General features: G+C 42.2%; 1 protein-coding gene across 4 annotated transcripts in view; it reads right to left on the bottom strand.

Moving 5' to 3' along the window:
• The window catches only part of LOC308670898 (putative E3 ubiquitin-protein ligase HERC6), a 38,336-nt gene extending 30,847 nt beyond the window's left edge, over positions 1–7,489 (bottom strand). The window contains exons 1-5 of one of the 4 annotated variants that reach the window (XM_081332707.1): positions 6,770–6,999; positions 5,885–5,913; positions 4,109–4,265; positions 2,880–2,956; positions 1,388–1,615 (exon numbers count right to left, since the gene is read on the bottom strand). In XM_081332707.1, coding sequence (XP_081188833.1) covers positions 1,388–1,615; positions 2,880–2,956; positions 4,109–4,265; positions 5,885–5,913; positions 6,770–6,783 — 505 coding nt within the window. In that variant the 5' untranslated portion in view covers positions 6,784–6,999. Of the gene's footprint in view, positions 1–1,387; positions 1,616–2,879; positions 2,957–4,108; positions 4,266–5,884; positions 5,914–6,769 lie in introns of all 4 variants that reach the window. The other 3 variants (XR_014027110.1, XM_081332706.1, XM_081332708.1) reach the window with 3 other exon arrangements.
• Between the last annotated feature and the right edge of the window lie 10,268 nt (positions 7,490–17,757).

Genomic DNA, 17,757 nt, shown 5'->3' with positions numbered 1-17,757 from the left:
GGGGTGTCAAACTGCCGTCACGAAAAAACTGCACCCACCCCATTGCCAGCAATGGGGAAAAAGCTCCGATATGTCACACGTCTGCCTTATACCATTTCATAGACTCAGGTTTTATTTTAAGTGAATCACCATTTCTAACTCATCACTGCTGATTTTCAGTCAGTCTGTCAATGCTTTAATACATTATTCTAAAAGCTTTAATTTTAAAATTTTATTTTATTTTTTGCCCAGCTTGGTGGGAACCAGTTTTATCCAGATGCAAGTCTACAGGGTCTTTTGCTGCTCTTAAGAATATATAAGGGAAAGATCTTGAACAGAGGTGTCAAACTGCCAGCCCATGAGCTGGATGTGTCACGCGGAAGCCGCACCCACCCCATTGCCGGCAATGGCAAAACTGTCCCAAAACGTTGCGCAACATCACATGACATTGTGAGTTTGACATGTCTGATCTATATAGATGCAACCCTTAGGTTTGGATCCTTTTGTTTATAAACTGAGATTATGATCATAATAAAAAGGAGTCAGTTTCTCTATCTCTTAAATTAAGACCCAGCATCAGGCAACCTTCAAAGACTTGGCAGAAATCCTAGTTGCCTTTCTGGACTCACCAATCAGGCCAGGATTTTTTATATTTCCTTAAATGAACCACAAGTGGCCAACACCTGCAACATACTAAGACAAACACCATGTTTACAATCCACAGAGGCTGGGACATCAAAACATTTAAACCAAACCAAACATACTTTGGCTTAATATGTTTTAATAATGTTGTTAACTGCAGGTATCAGACAGACAAGGGAAATATATTACTCTAAAGCAGCGTTTCCCAACCTTAGGAACTTGAAGATGCGTGGACTTCAACTCCCAGAATTCCCCAGCCAGCATAGCTGGCTGGGGAATTCTGGGAGTTGAAGTCCACGCATCTTCAAGTTCCTAAAGGTTGGGAAACGCTGCTCTAAAGACATGAAACCCGCTTTTACTTATTCACTGCATAAGATGTGCTTTGCAGGGTCAAAGCCTGATGTGATTTCTGTTTGACAGAACAAAATAAAGACATTTATTCAATGATTTACTGTTATTTTATTGTACATGATCATTGGATTCTTGATATTCCCCAAATTATTTTTTCTCTTCAATAAAAAGAGAAATAAAAGGAAGTAACCAAGCAGCATGGACACTTTCCTGGGATAAACTGAAGACAGATTTACCCAGGGGTAGGCAACCTTGGCTCTTTTATGACTCGTGGACTTCAACTCCCAGAATTCCTGAGCCAGCCATGCTGAGGGGAAAGGGAGAGTTTCCAAGCTGAGCCATGCTGGCTCAGGAATTCTGGGAGTTGAAGTCCACGAGTCATAAAAGAGCCAAGGTTGCCTACCCCTGGACTTACCTTTTGGAGTTCTCTGATTTAAACCCAACTGATGTGCATTGTTCCTTCCCCAGCCATAGACTACGCCAGAATGAGACAAGACAAAGCTGTGTGCTCCACCAGCAGCCACCTGGGCCACGGGGACGCCAGCAAGAGAGGAAATGTTACACGGAGTAGCTTGGGATGGAAGTCCTTTGCCAAGACCCAGCTGACCATGGATGTTCTGTCCCCATGAAAAAACTCGGCCATCTTCATTGGGAAAAAAAGAAGGAAAAAAACCCCACCATTACATTCATTAGAATATGAATTGTCAACTTGTTCTGGTAGACAAAGATCTACCGGCCCCTCAACTTTTAACATGACAAACATCTTACAAGTTTACCAGATTTCATGGATTATCAATTATCACACCCTCAAAATTGTATTTGTTCTCTCGTGAAATCTTGTAGATTCATGGAATGATTTTTGGTGGAATATCACAAAAACCATTCAGAGTTACCATGGATGCTTTTATGCCCAAAAGCTTTGCACTGCCATTTATTCTAAGTCAGGGGTCTTCAAACTTGGCCCTTTTATGACTTGTGGACTTCAACTCCCAGAATTCCTCAGCCAGGCTGGCTGAGGAATTCTGGGAGTTGAAGTCCACAAGTCATAAAAGGGCCAAGTTTGAAGACCCCTGTTCTAAGTAGAAGGACAGCTGTAAAGCTTTCTATTTTGTGGAAATACCTTCCGTGTCTCATTATCTTCTCTAAATGGTTGGGGCAATAGAGTTTCACACAACAACTACCAAGCTAGTAAATGCCAACATGTGCGTAGATCTGCATTCTCGCCTGCCTACAGGTAATCCTTGACTTACAACAGCTTGTTTAGTGACCATTTGAAGTTACAATGGCAATGAAAAGTAATTTATGTCTGTTTTGCACTTACAACCACTGCAGCATCCCCATGGTCATGTGATCAAAATTCAGATGCTTGGCAACTGACTCATACTTATGATGGCTGCCGTGTCCCAAAGTCATGTGATCCTCTTTTGCGACCTTCCGATAAGGAAGTCAATACAGAAGCCAGATTCACTTTACAACCATGTTAGTAACTAAATTACTGCAGTGATTCACTTAACAAATGTGATAACAAAGGTCATAAAATGGGGCAAAACTCACTTAACAAGTGTCTCACTTAATAACAGAAATTTTGGCTCAATTGGGGTCGTAAGTTGAGGACTCCCTGTATTTCAGGTTGACATCATAGAAGACAGAATTATCTGTTTGCAGCAAACTTTGCCTTCTAAATTCTGTATCAATCCAGATTTACAGTAATCTCTTAACAAATCTAGTCTTTGCCTAGTAAAATCTTACAACTATGAAGGAGCGTGTGTGTAGATGCACGTAATAAAAGATATTAAGAGAAAAAATGAGCTCCTTGCCCCCAACCAAAATAATTAAGCAAGAAAAAAGCAAAAATTCTTGCAATAAACAAACAAACAAATAAATAAACAAACAAAACCTTATATTACCTTTAGTTAGTGCTATGGAGTGATAGTGTCCACAAGCAACTTGTATAACATTGTACATAGATAATGAATCTATTTTCCTACAGAATTTATCCAACAAAAAGAGAAATAATTCATTAGCAGTCAGGATACAGAATCACATATAAAGATTCTTGGCATGGGTATTACCATTTTTAATGGCTTTGTCAATTAATTAAATAATAGGATAAGCACTACAAAAAATTATCAAATGGTATTTTAATCAATAGTAAAGATTTCCAAATCTTAATTACACTAGATACATGCTAATTAGAGAAAAAATACTGTAAATGATGACTTTTTGGAGTAATCCATTAATCCATTAAATCGTTTCTTTCTTTAGTTGCTATTTTAGGATGATTTTGTGCCACACTGATGTTGTTTGGTTAGCTGGACTGTAACTCCCATCATCCTTAGCAGGGTCTAAAGGGAGTTATAAACCACAATATTTCAGGGGACTAGATTAGGGAAAATAAGCTTTATTTTAAAAATAGAACAAATAATAAGATAGACTGATGAAGTAAACTGTGCATCATGAAAGTATGGTATATGTAAGAATAAATTGGTTATCCTTTAAGGCATTCATTCATTCATTTATTCATTCATTCGTCAAAGGCTAACATGAATAGGAGCTGTGGTGGTGCAGTGGTTAGAATGCAGTATTTCAGGCTTATTCACTGCTCACTGACAGGAGTTCGATCCTGACTGCCTCAAGGTTGACTCAGCCTTCCATCCTTCCGAGGTGGTTAAAATGAGGAGCCAGATTGTTGGGGGCAATATGCTGATGTTGTAAACTGCCTGGAGAATGCTGTAAAGCACTAGAGGACAGTATAAGTCTGTGCTATTGAAATATTGCTATTTTGCAAGGCTTCCTCAACTGTCTAAAGAAGCATCAGAAAGCTTCCCATTCCAGGTATGGGAGGGATGTAAACCTGTTGCAACAACTCTTCCAAGTTTCTTATCCAGCAAGAAAGGAAACACCCTACCTCTATGAAAAGGAACATGCAGAAGGTCACAGATTCATTTCCTAACATCTCCCTCTTGGGTTTGGAAAGCTACACATTTATTCCAAGGGATAAATGCAGCACAGAACACATCTAGAAGAATGTCCCAAGTATACAATTAAATCAGGATTCAAATCTGTGTTTTCTTGACTAAAGGACTCCTATGCCCTAGACAAGGTTACTTGACAAAAATATGAATCAGTTACTTACTTTGGAATCAAAGAGTCCTCTAGTATTCCAGTGCCAAGCTGTCCAAAACCACCAGCTCCCCATGAAAATACCCTCCCTTGGTTGCTGATGGCCAATGAGTGCTCCTTTCCACAGGTTATGTAGGTGATCATCTGGGCTTCCAAGGCTTGGATTGGTTCTTTCCAGGAGAAAAAAGGACATTCATTTGCATGGTTATTAGAAGGATCTATTCTAGGGTCAACGAAAGACCAAATGCTGATCCTCACCCTGTTTCTCTGGTCTTCCCACTTTCTCTCCAGGGTAATGCAGGACACAGCCCAACACATTCCATATCCCTTGAGCCTGCTCTTACTTAAGTCTCAAAAAGGGTAGACAACATGACTTTCACATTGATGTAGCTAAGGATGAATTTATCCTGGGTCACCCCCAGGCTGGGAATGAGATGAGGGGACATGACAGAATAGAAGTGCTAACAGAAAGTTACAAATGCTGACTTCCATGGTCCACAGAGGTGTCCATTCTCATTGCTTTCCTCTTTTCTGCTGAAGAGATGTGGTTGAGCAGTAGTTAGCCATTTACCCCCACTTTATAGACCCTGCTGTCCAAGCAGAGCAGAGTCAGTTTCTCTCTTCTTTGGGTGTCTTCCATTTGTCCAGGGCAGGGGTAGGCAACTTTGGCTCTTTTATGACTCATGGACTTCAACTCCCAGAATTCCTGAGTCAGCCATACTGACTATGCAGCACTCGGGATTCGACCCGCCAAACTGCTGATCTTCTGATCGACAAGCTCAGCGTCTTAACCCACTGAGCCACCACAATTAGAGTAGTTCACTACATTGCACAATCCCTTGGGGCAGGCCTGTCAAACTGCTGGCCTATGGGCCGGATGCGTCACGCCGAAACCTTGCCCACCCCATTGATGGCAATGGGGAAAAAGTCCTGATACGTCACACGATGTCACGAGTTTGACATGACTGCCTTGGAGCACCTCAATCAGAATCCTATAAAGATCCATCCATTCACTCAGCCATTTTGTCAGCTCTCCCAGCACTGCATGCTGTTGCTGGTTCTGCTCATCAATAAACAAGAACCTCCTTTCCTGAGCAGCCTTCGTTTTATTTCCAGCATCTTAGCCTCCATTTTATTTCCAGCATCTTACTCCAGGCTTTGAACTAGACATGTTTTTTGTCCCTCACACACTTCCTTTACATGAAAGGAAAAGGTCCTTCTGCCTGGAGGACAGTGCATTCAAAGTGTGCCCTCTGTAACACTCTGCCCTCAAAGAAATAATACTTGGTACATTCAATCCATCCTGTATTCCTATGATTTAATTCAGGGCTCTATAAAAGAAGCGGGACAAAAGATTGCTTCTACAGCAGGGGTGTCAAACTCAATTTCATGGAGGGCCGCATCAGCATTGCGGTTGCCCTCAAGGGGCCTTGTGGGTATGGCCTGGGTGGGCGTGGCCTACTGGGTAGGCGTGGCTAGAGTGCGTATGGCCTACTGGGTGGGCGTGGCCAGCTCTACATCGCTCGCATCAAGGGTGCCTATGGGGGCCTGGGCAGGAGTGGGACAGATCTGAGGGTCTCTGGCAGGAGGAGGGTCTCTGGGCCAGGGCCAAGGCAGTGGGGGCTGTTCCCTCACTGTTTCCAGGATGGTTTCACGGGCCACATGAAACCACTTTGCGGGCCGGATCTGGCCCCCGGGCCTTGTGTTTGACATGTCTGTTCTACAGAGACCCTTTTATAGCTAGTTTAAGAAAAGGGGGCGAGAGACGTGCAAGAATAAAATTGCTCACTTTTTCCTGTCTTTTCTTTTCCTATAGAGCTAAAAAGGGCAAAAGAGAGAAATAATTAAAAAAAATCCCTAACCGAAAAAAAAAACAACCCAACACCGTTGGCTGTATTATCGATACCGGCCATTTATGGAAATGAAATTACAACAGAATTTAAACGGGGCATTTAAGAGTAGGGAGCGGGAGAAGGGAACACTTCAATTTGGGGACAGCGAGCGCCCATGGTTTCATTCATTGCAACGGGACATTTTCTTTGTAAGATCGGGGATCAATAGCGTTCACCTTTATCCATGTCAATCAGGTCTTTCTCAGGACACAGCAACTGCAAAGTGTCCATTGCGGAGGGGGTGCTGTTTGATTGAAGAAAAAAAACAACCTCCCCTCTTGGAACCCCCAACTTGGACGGGAGCCCCATCCCCGGAACGCCAACGGGGAAAGCGAAATCGAAAGCGATCGCGGAGAGATTCGTTTTCAGAAGCGCTACTCAGGAAAACGAAAGCGAAACTAAACGATGGGTTGATGGTTTCTTTGTTGTTGTTGTTTCCAGCGGACCGAGCGGTTCTACCCATCCGATTGTTGGCCCACCGAGCTGGTTGGGCGTTGAGTTGGCGGTGGGTTCGACGAACCGCGACCTAACAAGCCACACCTGGGGCTGGATGGGCCAACCTGGGCAAAGTGTAGGGCGGAGGGGTGGTGGTGGTCTTCAAACTTGGTCCTTTTATGACTTGTGGACTTCAACTCCCACAATTCCTCAGCCAGTCTGCCTGCCTGAGGAATTCTGGGAGTTGAAGTCCACAAGTCATTCAAGGGCCAAGTCGGAAGACCCCCTGGTGTAGGGAAACCGATGCGCGGTGCTCGAAAAGAAGCCCGCTCGGGTCCCGCTCCTACCTGGCAGGTAGCATCGCCGCCGTCCCGCGGAGAGGGTCTTCCCCAGCTGGCCCTGGGCGTTGTCCCCGCAAGAAGCCAGGCTCCCATCGGCGAGGAGCAGCAACGTGTGCCGCTCCCCGCAAGCCACCAGGACCACTTCTTGTACACCAACCGCTGGCGGGTCGCGACGGAGTGGGACCGGTTGGGAGGCCCCTTCCTCGCCCAAGCCCAGCTGCCCGTAGGAGCCGTCCCCCCAACAGAAGAGCATGGCGCGTTTGGTCCTTGGTCTCCGGCTCCTTCGATCCAAGATTTCTCCCAGCTCAGTCTTCCTCCCCTTTGGGTATCACCTCGAGGCGGCTCAGTTTTGATAGACAGGTGTGTATCAAAGCCCTGCCCACTTGCTCCGTTCCCTTCCCGGTCCTGCTGGATTCGCTGAAATTTAGGAAGGCAAGCTTCCTCTGACTCAGCTGCTTCTGAAAAGATGCTGGCTGGTGCAGGTATATTAAAAAAAAATAGAAGAGGGAAGTTGCTCGCTTATTCTGTGGCAACTGTGGTTAGGACGTTTCCCGCCCCCCCCCCCCCGCCTGGCTTTCTAAGAACGGTGCTCAAACCAGATGTTGCCCTGCCTTCTTCCTTGATAAGGCAAGCTCTCTTCTCGTTGATCTTCCGCTGCTGTGCTGGAGCTGGATCTCGCTGTCTGCTTATAATGTGAAGTGGGAATCAGTTCGGGGAACTGGTTCGAAGGGAGAGCCTAAGATAAGAGACAGCAGACTGGGTGGGGCGAGAGGTTCAGAAGAGGCCCCTCCTAATTTCTCAGGCTGTAAAAGAGATGGTGGGGAAACTGTACTTTCAGACTTGCATGTTTCCCTTAATGTAGAATGAAATGAACATATAACATCTGAAGAATGGTTGCAGGATTTGGGTGTGTCTAGTCCAGGGGTAGGCAACCTCGGCTCTTTTATGACTCGTGGACTTCAACTCCCAGAATTCCTGAGTCAGCTGTAGTCTAGTGAAAAGAAGGACAGCGGGTGTGTGACATGATAGCAGGGTTACAATATCTCAAGGGTTGCCACAAAGACAAGGGGGAGGGGGGTGTCAATCTATTTTCCAAAGCATCTGAAGGCAGGCTAAGAAGCAACGGATGGAAACTAACCAAGGAGAGAAGCAACCTAGAACTAAGGAGAAATTTCATGACACAATTAATTAATCAATCGATGGAATCAGTGGAATGGCTTGCCTTCAGGAGCTTATTTATTTATTTATTTTATTTTAATCCCATTTATATCCCGCCCTTCTCCGAAGACTCAGGGTGGCTTACACACTAAGCACAAATCAATGTGCTTAGCTGTGGGTGTTCCATCACTGGCGGATTTTAAGAAAAGATTGGACAAAAATGGTATAGGGCAGGGGCAGGCAACCTTGGCTCTTTTATGACTCGTGGACTACAACTCCCAGAATTCCTGAGCCAGCATGGCTGGCTCAGGAATTCTGGGATTTGAAGTCCACGAGTCATAAAAGAGCCAAGGTTGCCTATCCCTGGTATAGGGTCTCCTGCTTGTGCAGGGGGTTGGACTAGAAAACCTCTAAGGTTCCTTCCAACTCTGTTATTCTGTTAAGGTAAAGGTTCCCCCGCACATGCGTGCTAGTCGTTTCCAACTCTAGGGGCCGGTGCTCATCTCCGTTTCAAAGCCGGAGAGCCAGCGCTTGTCCGAGGACGTCTCCGTGGTCACGTGGCCGGCATGACTAGACACCAAAGGCGCACGGAACGCTGTTACCTTCCCACCGTAGTGGTCCCTATTTTTCTACTTGCATTTTTACGTGCTTTCGAACTGCTAGGTTATTCTGTTACATTCTGTTAAATTCTACTTACAATAAATTTAGCTCGTCTGATTGTGTTTGTCTAGTACACCTGGTAAGACTGATGCTTGTCCAGAACTTAAGGTGGAAAAAAATGAGTCTTGACTCCTCGAGAAATGTGTGGAGTGTAGATGATAGGTCTCACCATAGAATTATGAATGGAACCAACCCTCTTTTGTACTCCTCTAGCAAATAAAATTGGGATTATTCCAATAAGCTTGAGCCCTGATAAATTGTAGCCACCTAACTTAGGATATTTGATTATATTTGTTTTATACTTTGTTTTTTTCCAATGTACAGGAAGTCCTCGATTCATTTAGTGACCAATTGAAGTTACAAGCAGCACTGCAAAAAGTGACTTATGACCATTTTTCACACTTGTGACCGTTGCAGCATCCCTCTGGCCACCTGATTTACATTTGGATGCATGACAACTGACTCACAGTGTCCCGGAGTCACGTGGTCACTTTTGCCACCTTCTGCAAAGTCAGTGGGGAACCAGTTTCACCTAACAGCTGCGTTACTAATTAACACTTGTAGTGATTCACTCAACAAATGTGGCAAGAAAAGTCATAAAATGGGGCACAACTCACTTAACAAATTTCTCACTTAGCAACAGAAATTTTGATCGTAGGATTGAGGATTACTTGTATGTGATTTTTGCTTTGTTCTTTGCAACGCAAGGAGTTGGGGTGGGCTACCTAATACAGTTAAATAAAAACTTGAGCTCCACTTTATAAAATGAAGTACCAGATTGCTCCCATAGAGGGCAGTGTACATAAAAATATTGACTCAGAATTAAGCGCTATCTGATTAGCACAAAATCGTATTTATTTGAATGATGATTTAAGAGGATGTAGCTGAGGCACAGACAAGCACAGAGAGCAGAAGTTTGAACTAGGTTTCTCTGGAGATGGCTTTGGCTCAGAAATCAGGTAAAGGAAATGCTGACTGATTTTGTGTAATTTAAGTTTTAGTAAGAAGGACAAAAAACAAATATGGAGTAAAGTTATAATAGTAATAAAGCACATCACTTTATTTTATTTATTAAAAAATCTCTATTACATGAATATATAGTAATGTGGGATACTTCCTGTAGTTTTAATTCACAGGATGAACTCAAAATGCTCTTTTGGCTGAAACTCCAGCAACAGGTTTAGCCAATCTGTTGAGTTCAGTACTATAAATGTTCAAATAAATATATCCTCAGATTGTCATCTTCATATAATAAGATCACAGGATGTCAATATTTACAATATTTCATAGCAAGAATCTGAGAATGAGAGTTATAAAGCGAATAGTAAATCTATGTCATTGAAATCCAGTAAAATTGACAACTGTTCAATGTAACATGTAACTATTCAGTTATATTAACTCATAATTTATATATTAAGACTAATTCAGTGTTGTCTACTTTGTCACTAAGTCAGCAGTGTCTTTATGGCATATAATCAAGAGCTTTTGTTATTTTACTGTGCTTAATTCTTTGTATGTTACATGCTTCTTAGTATTAGAGATGGACTTGGCAAAATGATGTCCATCAATTCATGAAGAGTCAGAAGCAAATGAATGAAAGAACAATAATTAGGTACTGCAAAGATCAAGTTTAGAACACCTACCAAGAACTGTGAATGAACATTGAATGCGGCTTGTTTTTATGTATGTGTAAAGACCAGCGTCCAAACATTGCACCACATTGGATACCTACTGCAGGAAAGAGGAAGTAAGGCTGATTTCTCCTACAGCTACAGCGTGCAATTTATTTGCAGCCGATAGAAGAGTAAATTTGTTGTTTTTCATGCACATCTGCCTAGAAACTGTCAATTCCCCCTCCAAATACTATATCTGTACTTAAGTAATTTATGGAAGAATTCTTAAGATTGTTGTAATTTTATTTTATCCTGCCCTGAAATTTTACTACTCCCAAGTATACATGTATCTACATGGATACTGTACTGTATGTTCATATGCATTCAAACCCAGATAAAACTGTAAATATTAACTGCGTTTAGAAGCTCAGAAAGAAGCAACACAAAGAGAAACGTTTATTTATCTATTCAAATAAAACTGAGTTGTTATGATCAGGCATGTTTACATGATACATGGATCCAGGCTCAAGAATAGGAGAATTAAACATGAAAGTGACATCCAATATTGTGGCTATTATATTCAGTTGCTGTTTATCAATTATTATTTCTGTCAGTTTGTAGTATCCTTGAGTATCTAATAGTAGGTGGCCAGGTGAATTTTTTAATGTTTTCAAAGAAAACAAATAGTCAGGTAAGCAATAGAATATAAACTACTTTCAATCAATAATACTTAAAGAAATTAAAAGTGAGGTCCTAAATGTATCTTTGAAGACAAACATGGATTACACGTATAAAAACTATGTTTCACCAAAATGTATTTTGGATAGCTGGATGTTATTTACTCTTTCTGGAAAACTGTCTATGTCTTGCTTTCTAGGAGATTATGATGCCTTTGGCATCCATCAAAATCCCTAACCTTTTCTTAAAATCAGTGTCATGGTTCCAACAGATGAAACTCTTCCAAAGAACTTTGAGGTACTGTTTACCTTAAAGGATCTTTTATTTGAGTAGCATAATATCAGCACTTACATAATCAAAGCCAAAAACTGAATCCCCCTCCCCTTGGCACAAAGTAGCAAAGCACAATTCCCTCCTCCAACTAACAGTCATAAATCACATTCCCTGATTAGCTTGAAACACAGGCTCTCTCTCCAGCTCTCCAGCCTGCCAAATCGTTATCAACTCTGCGCTCAGTAACCTTGAGTTCCCATGGCTTAGTTTTTTGTTGTTATGACTAACTGGACTCTCATCCACATCTCCCCTCCCAGCATCAATCAGCTCTAAAAGCGAAAGAGAAAAATGAATGCATTTCCATCTATTGTCAAAGCAATAACACCCAATGTTAGCAGCATTGACAATCAATAGCTTAGCCTTCTCCTTCCTTCCATGTTGGCAAAAGGATGGAGTAGTTAATGAAAGAAAGTTCACATTGCTGAAGGACACTAGTTAGAGAAAATTGCTTTAGTTTAAATCAGTGTTTCTCAATCTTGGCAATTTTAAGATGCTTGAACTTCAGCTCTCAGAATTCCTCAGCGAGCATTGCTGGCTGAGAATTCTTGGAGTTGAACTCTATAACTCTTAAAGTTGTGGAGGTTGAGAAATCCTGGGTTAGAGAAAGCTGCTTTAGTCTAAGTGTACAGAATATTCTTAACCATTTGTGTGCATCTGGGAGTGTACTTCAGCCTTGGGCTCCGAAGACCACAGAAGTCTTCAGCTGTTCTTCCGCAGTTGAGTTAATTTGAAGTGAAGTAGGGACCATTGCGTGTTTCACAGTAACATGGGACCTATAAGGTGAACTATCTTAAATTGATGGAAACTCCCTTTGTTCATCCAACCTCATATCTCCTTCCTTTAGAAGTCAAAGCACTTTAATGCCTCGCCTTCTGTTTCATTACAGGGAATCCTCGACTTACGTCCACAATTGAACCCAAAATTTATGTTGCTAAGTGAGACATTTGTTAAGTGAGTTTTGCCCCATTTTATGACCTTTCTTGCCACTGTTAAGTGGATCACTGCAGTTGTTAAGTTGGCAATATGGTGGTTAAGTGAACCTGGCTTCCGCACTGGTTTTGCTTGTCAGAAGGTCACAAAAAGGGGATCCCATAACTCCGGGACGCTGCAGCCATCATAAATACAAACCCATTGCCAAGCATCTGAATTTTGATCACAAGACGGTGTGACCATATAGTAAGTGTGAAAAACAGTCATAAGTCTCTTTTTTCATTTCCGTTGTAACCTTGAACCGTCATTAAATGAGCTTTTGCAAGTCGACTATCTGTATGCTTTTTAAAGGAAGCAGATAAAAGCTATGCAGCAGTCTCTTTTTAAAATATTTTATTAAGCTGTAAAATACAAAATTCGAAGCAAATAGCAGGACACAGTGGGGAGGAAAAAGGGAGACGAAAGGGAGGGGAAAGAAAAAAAAGAGATTGATTTCCAACTTCCCCTTTTGCAGTACAACAAAGAATTGAACGAAGGAAGCAGATCAAGAGCTATGCCACAGTCTCTCTGAATGACCTTTGTCCCCCGCCCCCAAATGTAAACACTGTGTCAATAGCAAGGCTGCATCACAAAAAGCAACGAAGTAATGGCAAGGAGGGGGGAGCCATCTTTGTGCCCTTTCATTGGTACACTGGAAGGAGTGTCTTCTCCCCCTGGGGAGAACTGAACCTTGCAAAGGTAGTGGAAGACAGAAATGGAAAGTATAAAAATATTTCTGAGGGTTTGTGGTGGAAATTAGTGGTTGTTGAAGATGCCTTAGTGAAAATACACAAATTATAATTAATTATGCACAATTAATTATACACAAATTAATTCTCAGGTATATCAGTGACTCCTTGTGTATGGTCTTCCTCCGGTGCTTCGCATGGCAAAATTCAGATGAAGGTTTTCAAACTTTCTGAGCTGGATGGCCTATTGAACCAGGGGTAGGTAACCTTGACTCTTTTATGACTCGTGGACTTCAACTCCCAGAATTCCTGAGCCAGCCATGCTGAGGGGAAAGGGAGAGGTTTCCAAGCTGAGCCATGCTGGCTCAGGAATTCTGGGAGTTGAAGTCCACAAGTCATAAAAGAGCCAAAGTTGCCTATATCTGGCCTATTCCAATGTTTCTCAACTTTTTTTCACCCATGGCCTCCTCTAATCTTTTGTTTCTGCTGTGGATCCACTTTTTTACTTCGCGAAGCATTGCATACACGTAGTCCTCAGCTTACAACAGTTTATTTAGTTGACAAAAGCGACTTATGACTGCTTTCCACACTTACGACCGTTGCAGCACCATGGTCGCATGATCAAAATTCAGATGCTTGGCAATTGACTCATATTTATGACGGTTGCAGTGTGCTGGGGTCACGGGATCCCCTTTTGCGATCTTCTGACAAGCAAAGTCAGTGGGGAAGCCAGATTCCCTTAACAACCATGTCACTAACTTAACAACTGCAATGATTCACTTAACAATCAGGGCAAGAAAGATCGTATAAAATGGGGCAAAACTGACTTAACAGCTGCCTTGCTTAGCAACAAAACATTTTGGTTCAATTGTGGTCATATGTCAAGGACTACCTGTATTTTGTTAATATTTTGTATACCGGCAATTGCAAAAGTGTATATTTACTCAGTCCTGGCAGATGTTGCAACAAAGCAACAGATCAGTTTTGGTACGCAGATGTGCATTTGCATATTTCTTTAGGATGCAGTATTATACCTTTACCTGAGAGTAAATTCTACTGAGTAAGATTTGCTTCTAATGTCTGCGCAGGATTTCACAAGGAATTTTATATTTCCTGTGCGATTCTATCTCAGTTCAAAGCATTCTTGCTACAGGAGTAAGGTCCTAAAATTAAGATCTCTTTCTGGTAGGCACAATAAATGCGGTCACTTTAAAATCCACTTTGGCTGGATTTGTTTTCATCAGCATGTGCAATCCAGAACCTTTAAACTTTTGGCTTCAGGAACGGAAGCTGATGTAAGCCCAGGAGCTGATTTCTCAGGTTGACTGCACGTGTTTTGGGGCTTGAAGCCAATTATGCCTTTCCAGCCCCAAGGAAGGCTGCTCTCCAAATGAACAGCTGGCAGCTGCCAAGCGAAGAACTTGTGCCAGTGGGAATGGTTGGACGTGACCTCATCCCTTGTCACTCCTGAGTCTTTTGACCCTGCAGGTCAAATAGTGAAAGATAGAGGAACAGGAGTATCTTCACAGGATCCTGTGCCTTTCTCCTACCCAAGCTCCTGTTAGTAAAATTAGTTTCTGTGTACCCATAGAGGGGCATATTTATAGCTCAGGGTTGCAATGAGGGGTCCTTGGTGCTCTATGAACCGTTGTTTTCTTGCAGACATTTCACTACCAAACTAAGTAACATCATCAGTGCTAATAAGGAGGGGTTTCTTTTTTTTGCTATATTCAAAGTTACAACAATCTTGAAAAATGTGACTTATGACTGTAACAAATTCGCCCAGACCTTATTTTAATGGCCACCTGCATTGTTTTACTAACTAGGGCTGATTTTTCTCAACGCTCCAGGGCCAGGAGGAGTTGTGGTATAAAATTAATTTAATGTACTCTCCCCAGAAGATGGAGGGTGGCAACAGGGACTGCCAACCCCACATCCAAGCAGGGAGTGAAGGGGTAGATCCCAAGGCCTTCTGAGAGAGGATATTTACAACCTCCCGTCTTTACCCAACTGGCAAACTATTCTGCTATAATTGTTATTTGTTGTAGTGCACCCAATTAATACTGTTCTTATGCCTCCACTCTCCATTTCCTGCTTTATAACTGTTTCTGCCTTCCCGACAGAAGAAAAAAAAACCTGGTGGGGAAGAAATAGAGAACTAGTGTGAACATAGGCAGTTTAACATCTTACTTAAATTGTAGTTGTTGCAATGATAGAAGTAAAACGGACTTTGCTTCTGCCCTGATGTTGCTTCTGCTCTGATGTAACCTAATGTATCACGGAATGAGCACCTTCCTTGTTGTTGAGGAAAAATAACCTTTTTTCCAAAATGAATAATATGACAAAATGAAGATACCTCATCACACGTGGGCCTACTCAGCTGCACCTGACAAAAATGTTTGTAATAATAATAATAATAATAATAAGTTGGAAGGGACCTTGGAGGTCATCTAGTCCAACCCCCTGCTCAGGCAGGAAACCCTATACCATTTCAGACAAATGGCTGGCCAGTCTCTTCTTAAAAACTTCCAGTGTTGGAGCATTCACCACTTCTGGAGGCAGGTTGTTCCACTGGTTAGTTGTTCTGACTGTCAGGAAATTTCTCCTTAGTTCTAGGTTGCTTCTCTCCTTGACTAGTTTCCATCCGTTGCTTCTTGTCCTGCTTTCAGGTGCTTTGGAGAATAGCTTGACTCCCTCTTCTTTGGGGCAGCCCCTGAGATATTGGAACACTGCTATCATGTCACCCTTTACCCTTCTCTTCATTAAACTACACATACCCAATTCCAGCAACCGTTCCCTATATGTTTTAGCCTCCAGTCCCCCAATCATCTTTGTTGCTCTTCTCTGTACCCTTTCTAGAGTCTCGACATCTTTTTCACATCATGGTGACCAAAACTGGATGCAGTATTCCAGGTGCGGCCTTACCAAGGCATTGTAAAGTGATATTAGTACTTCACGTGATCTTGATTCTATCCGTCTGTTAATGCAGCCTAGCACTGTGTTGGCTTTTTTGGCAGCTGCAGCACACTGCTGGCTCATATTGAAGTGATTGTTCACTAGGACTCCGAGATCTCTCTCACAGTTACTACTATTGAGCAATGCACTATCCCTGTGCATTTGATTTTGTAAAAATTAAAAAAAGCTACAATTGAGAGTAGGATTACCAGAGAGGCGTTCATTCCATAAACAACTTAGCTATTGATCTCTGTTTAGATTCTCCAGGTGGCTATTAGGAAAATCATAGTTCCCAAGGCCCTTACTGTTCTTTTACATCAGATATAAGCCAAGATAATAGTTATTCGCGTGGTAGAATGTATTGTTTGCCCCCAGATATGATCAGCTCATGTATTTATATATCTAGGTAGCACTTCTTGAATTTATCCCTAATTAGGGAAGAAAGAAATTCACAACAGAAGTTTTACTTCTTGAAAGATTTAGGACTTCAATTCTTTTCTTCTCACTTGGGTTCTCAGTTAATTTAGGTTTTGGGTTTTATACAACTTCCCGTGGGACAAATAATCCAGCCACGTGGATTTATCCCTGTTGGGAGAACATACCAGCCATCTACTGTAGTTCTGCATAATTTATGAGTTGTAACTATTTCTGTTGCTACTTCATCTAAAGGGAGAGGAGCTGGAAACTCAATCTTCAAGCTGTACGGTTAGGGTTAGAGTTTAGGTCAGGGGTATGCAACCTTGACAACTTTAAGACTTGGGGAGTTCAGCTCCCAGAATTCCTCAGCCAGCAGAAGAAGCTGGTTTAGGTGAATAGAGAAAGCAGTGTTTGAAAGAGCGCAAAATCAATTCAGCTTTGCATATTGGGTTAAAAAGAAGCATTCAGTATACAATAAAGAAGTTATATTGCCAGAAAATACTATATCCTCTGCCCCTCTATGATACAAAGTCAGAAGTTACATGGTTGTGGACCTGTTTGGAGGAAGCTACACGAATGGAAGACATATGGTGAGCCTTGGTGGAGCAGTGGGCTAATGCCTCCTTAAATAACACCAGCTGCCTGCAATTAGTGCAGGTTCGAGTCCCACCAGGCTCAAGGTTGACTCAGCCTTCCATCCTTCCGAGGTAGGTAAAGTGAGGACCCAGATTGTTGGGGGCAATAAGCTGACTTTGTAATAATGCCGCTTGGGGGGGGGCGAAAGCCCTAATAAGCAGGCATATACGTAGAATAAAGGCTATTGCTAAGCACATTGATTTGTGCTTAGATTGTAAGCTGCCCTGAGTCTTCGGAGAAGGGCGGGATATAAATGGGATTAAAATAAAATAAAAATAAAAAATAGAGATACAACTCTGGATAACGATTTGGTCAATAGAAGAAGAAAACCTCTCCATCCCATTCTGTGCTCTCATATTCTAGTAGCAGATTCTAGTCCACGTTGTATTTGATTGTTCCTTTACTGTAGCTGGTTGATCCTAAAAGACAAAAACTCTCATCACTTTGATAGCCTCATTATCATTTCTGAGGCTGGGTGTTTGACCGGCTGTCATTAGTTTGTTCCTCTTTATGTTTAATTTTAGTCTGCTCTTTGATGTTTAGAAGTAGGGCTTGCAGACCCTTTCATTTGGAGCCATGAAGGCAGCGTGAACAGGCTATTGATGTTTATTCCTCCGGTTTTAAGATTAAAAATGCGAATCCCAGGCATATTAAAATTAAAAAACTAAGCGAACACGGGGATGGAATGAGAAAAAACTAAAACAGTTTTTATTGTTAAAAGATCAAGCTTTCATTGGCTAACTGCCAACGTCGTCAGGATGGAAACGCTGGGGTGGGGAGATCGCGCTTATACTGTTGGTGTCTCTGCGTTCCGCTCATGGAGCGCATCACCGGTCTGTTTTTTTGAGGCCGGCTGTCATGCATCCGTTTTTGGGGAATGTAGTTG

Source organism: Vipera berus, assembly GCF_964194415.1.
Source record: "Vipera berus genome assembly, chromosome: 7".
Classification (NCBI taxonomy): Eukaryota; Metazoa; Chordata; class Lepidosauria; order Squamata; family Viperidae; genus Vipera; species Vipera berus.
The sequence above is the reverse complement of the archived record's forward strand: the minus strand, read 5'-3'. Positions and strand labels throughout refer to the sequence as shown.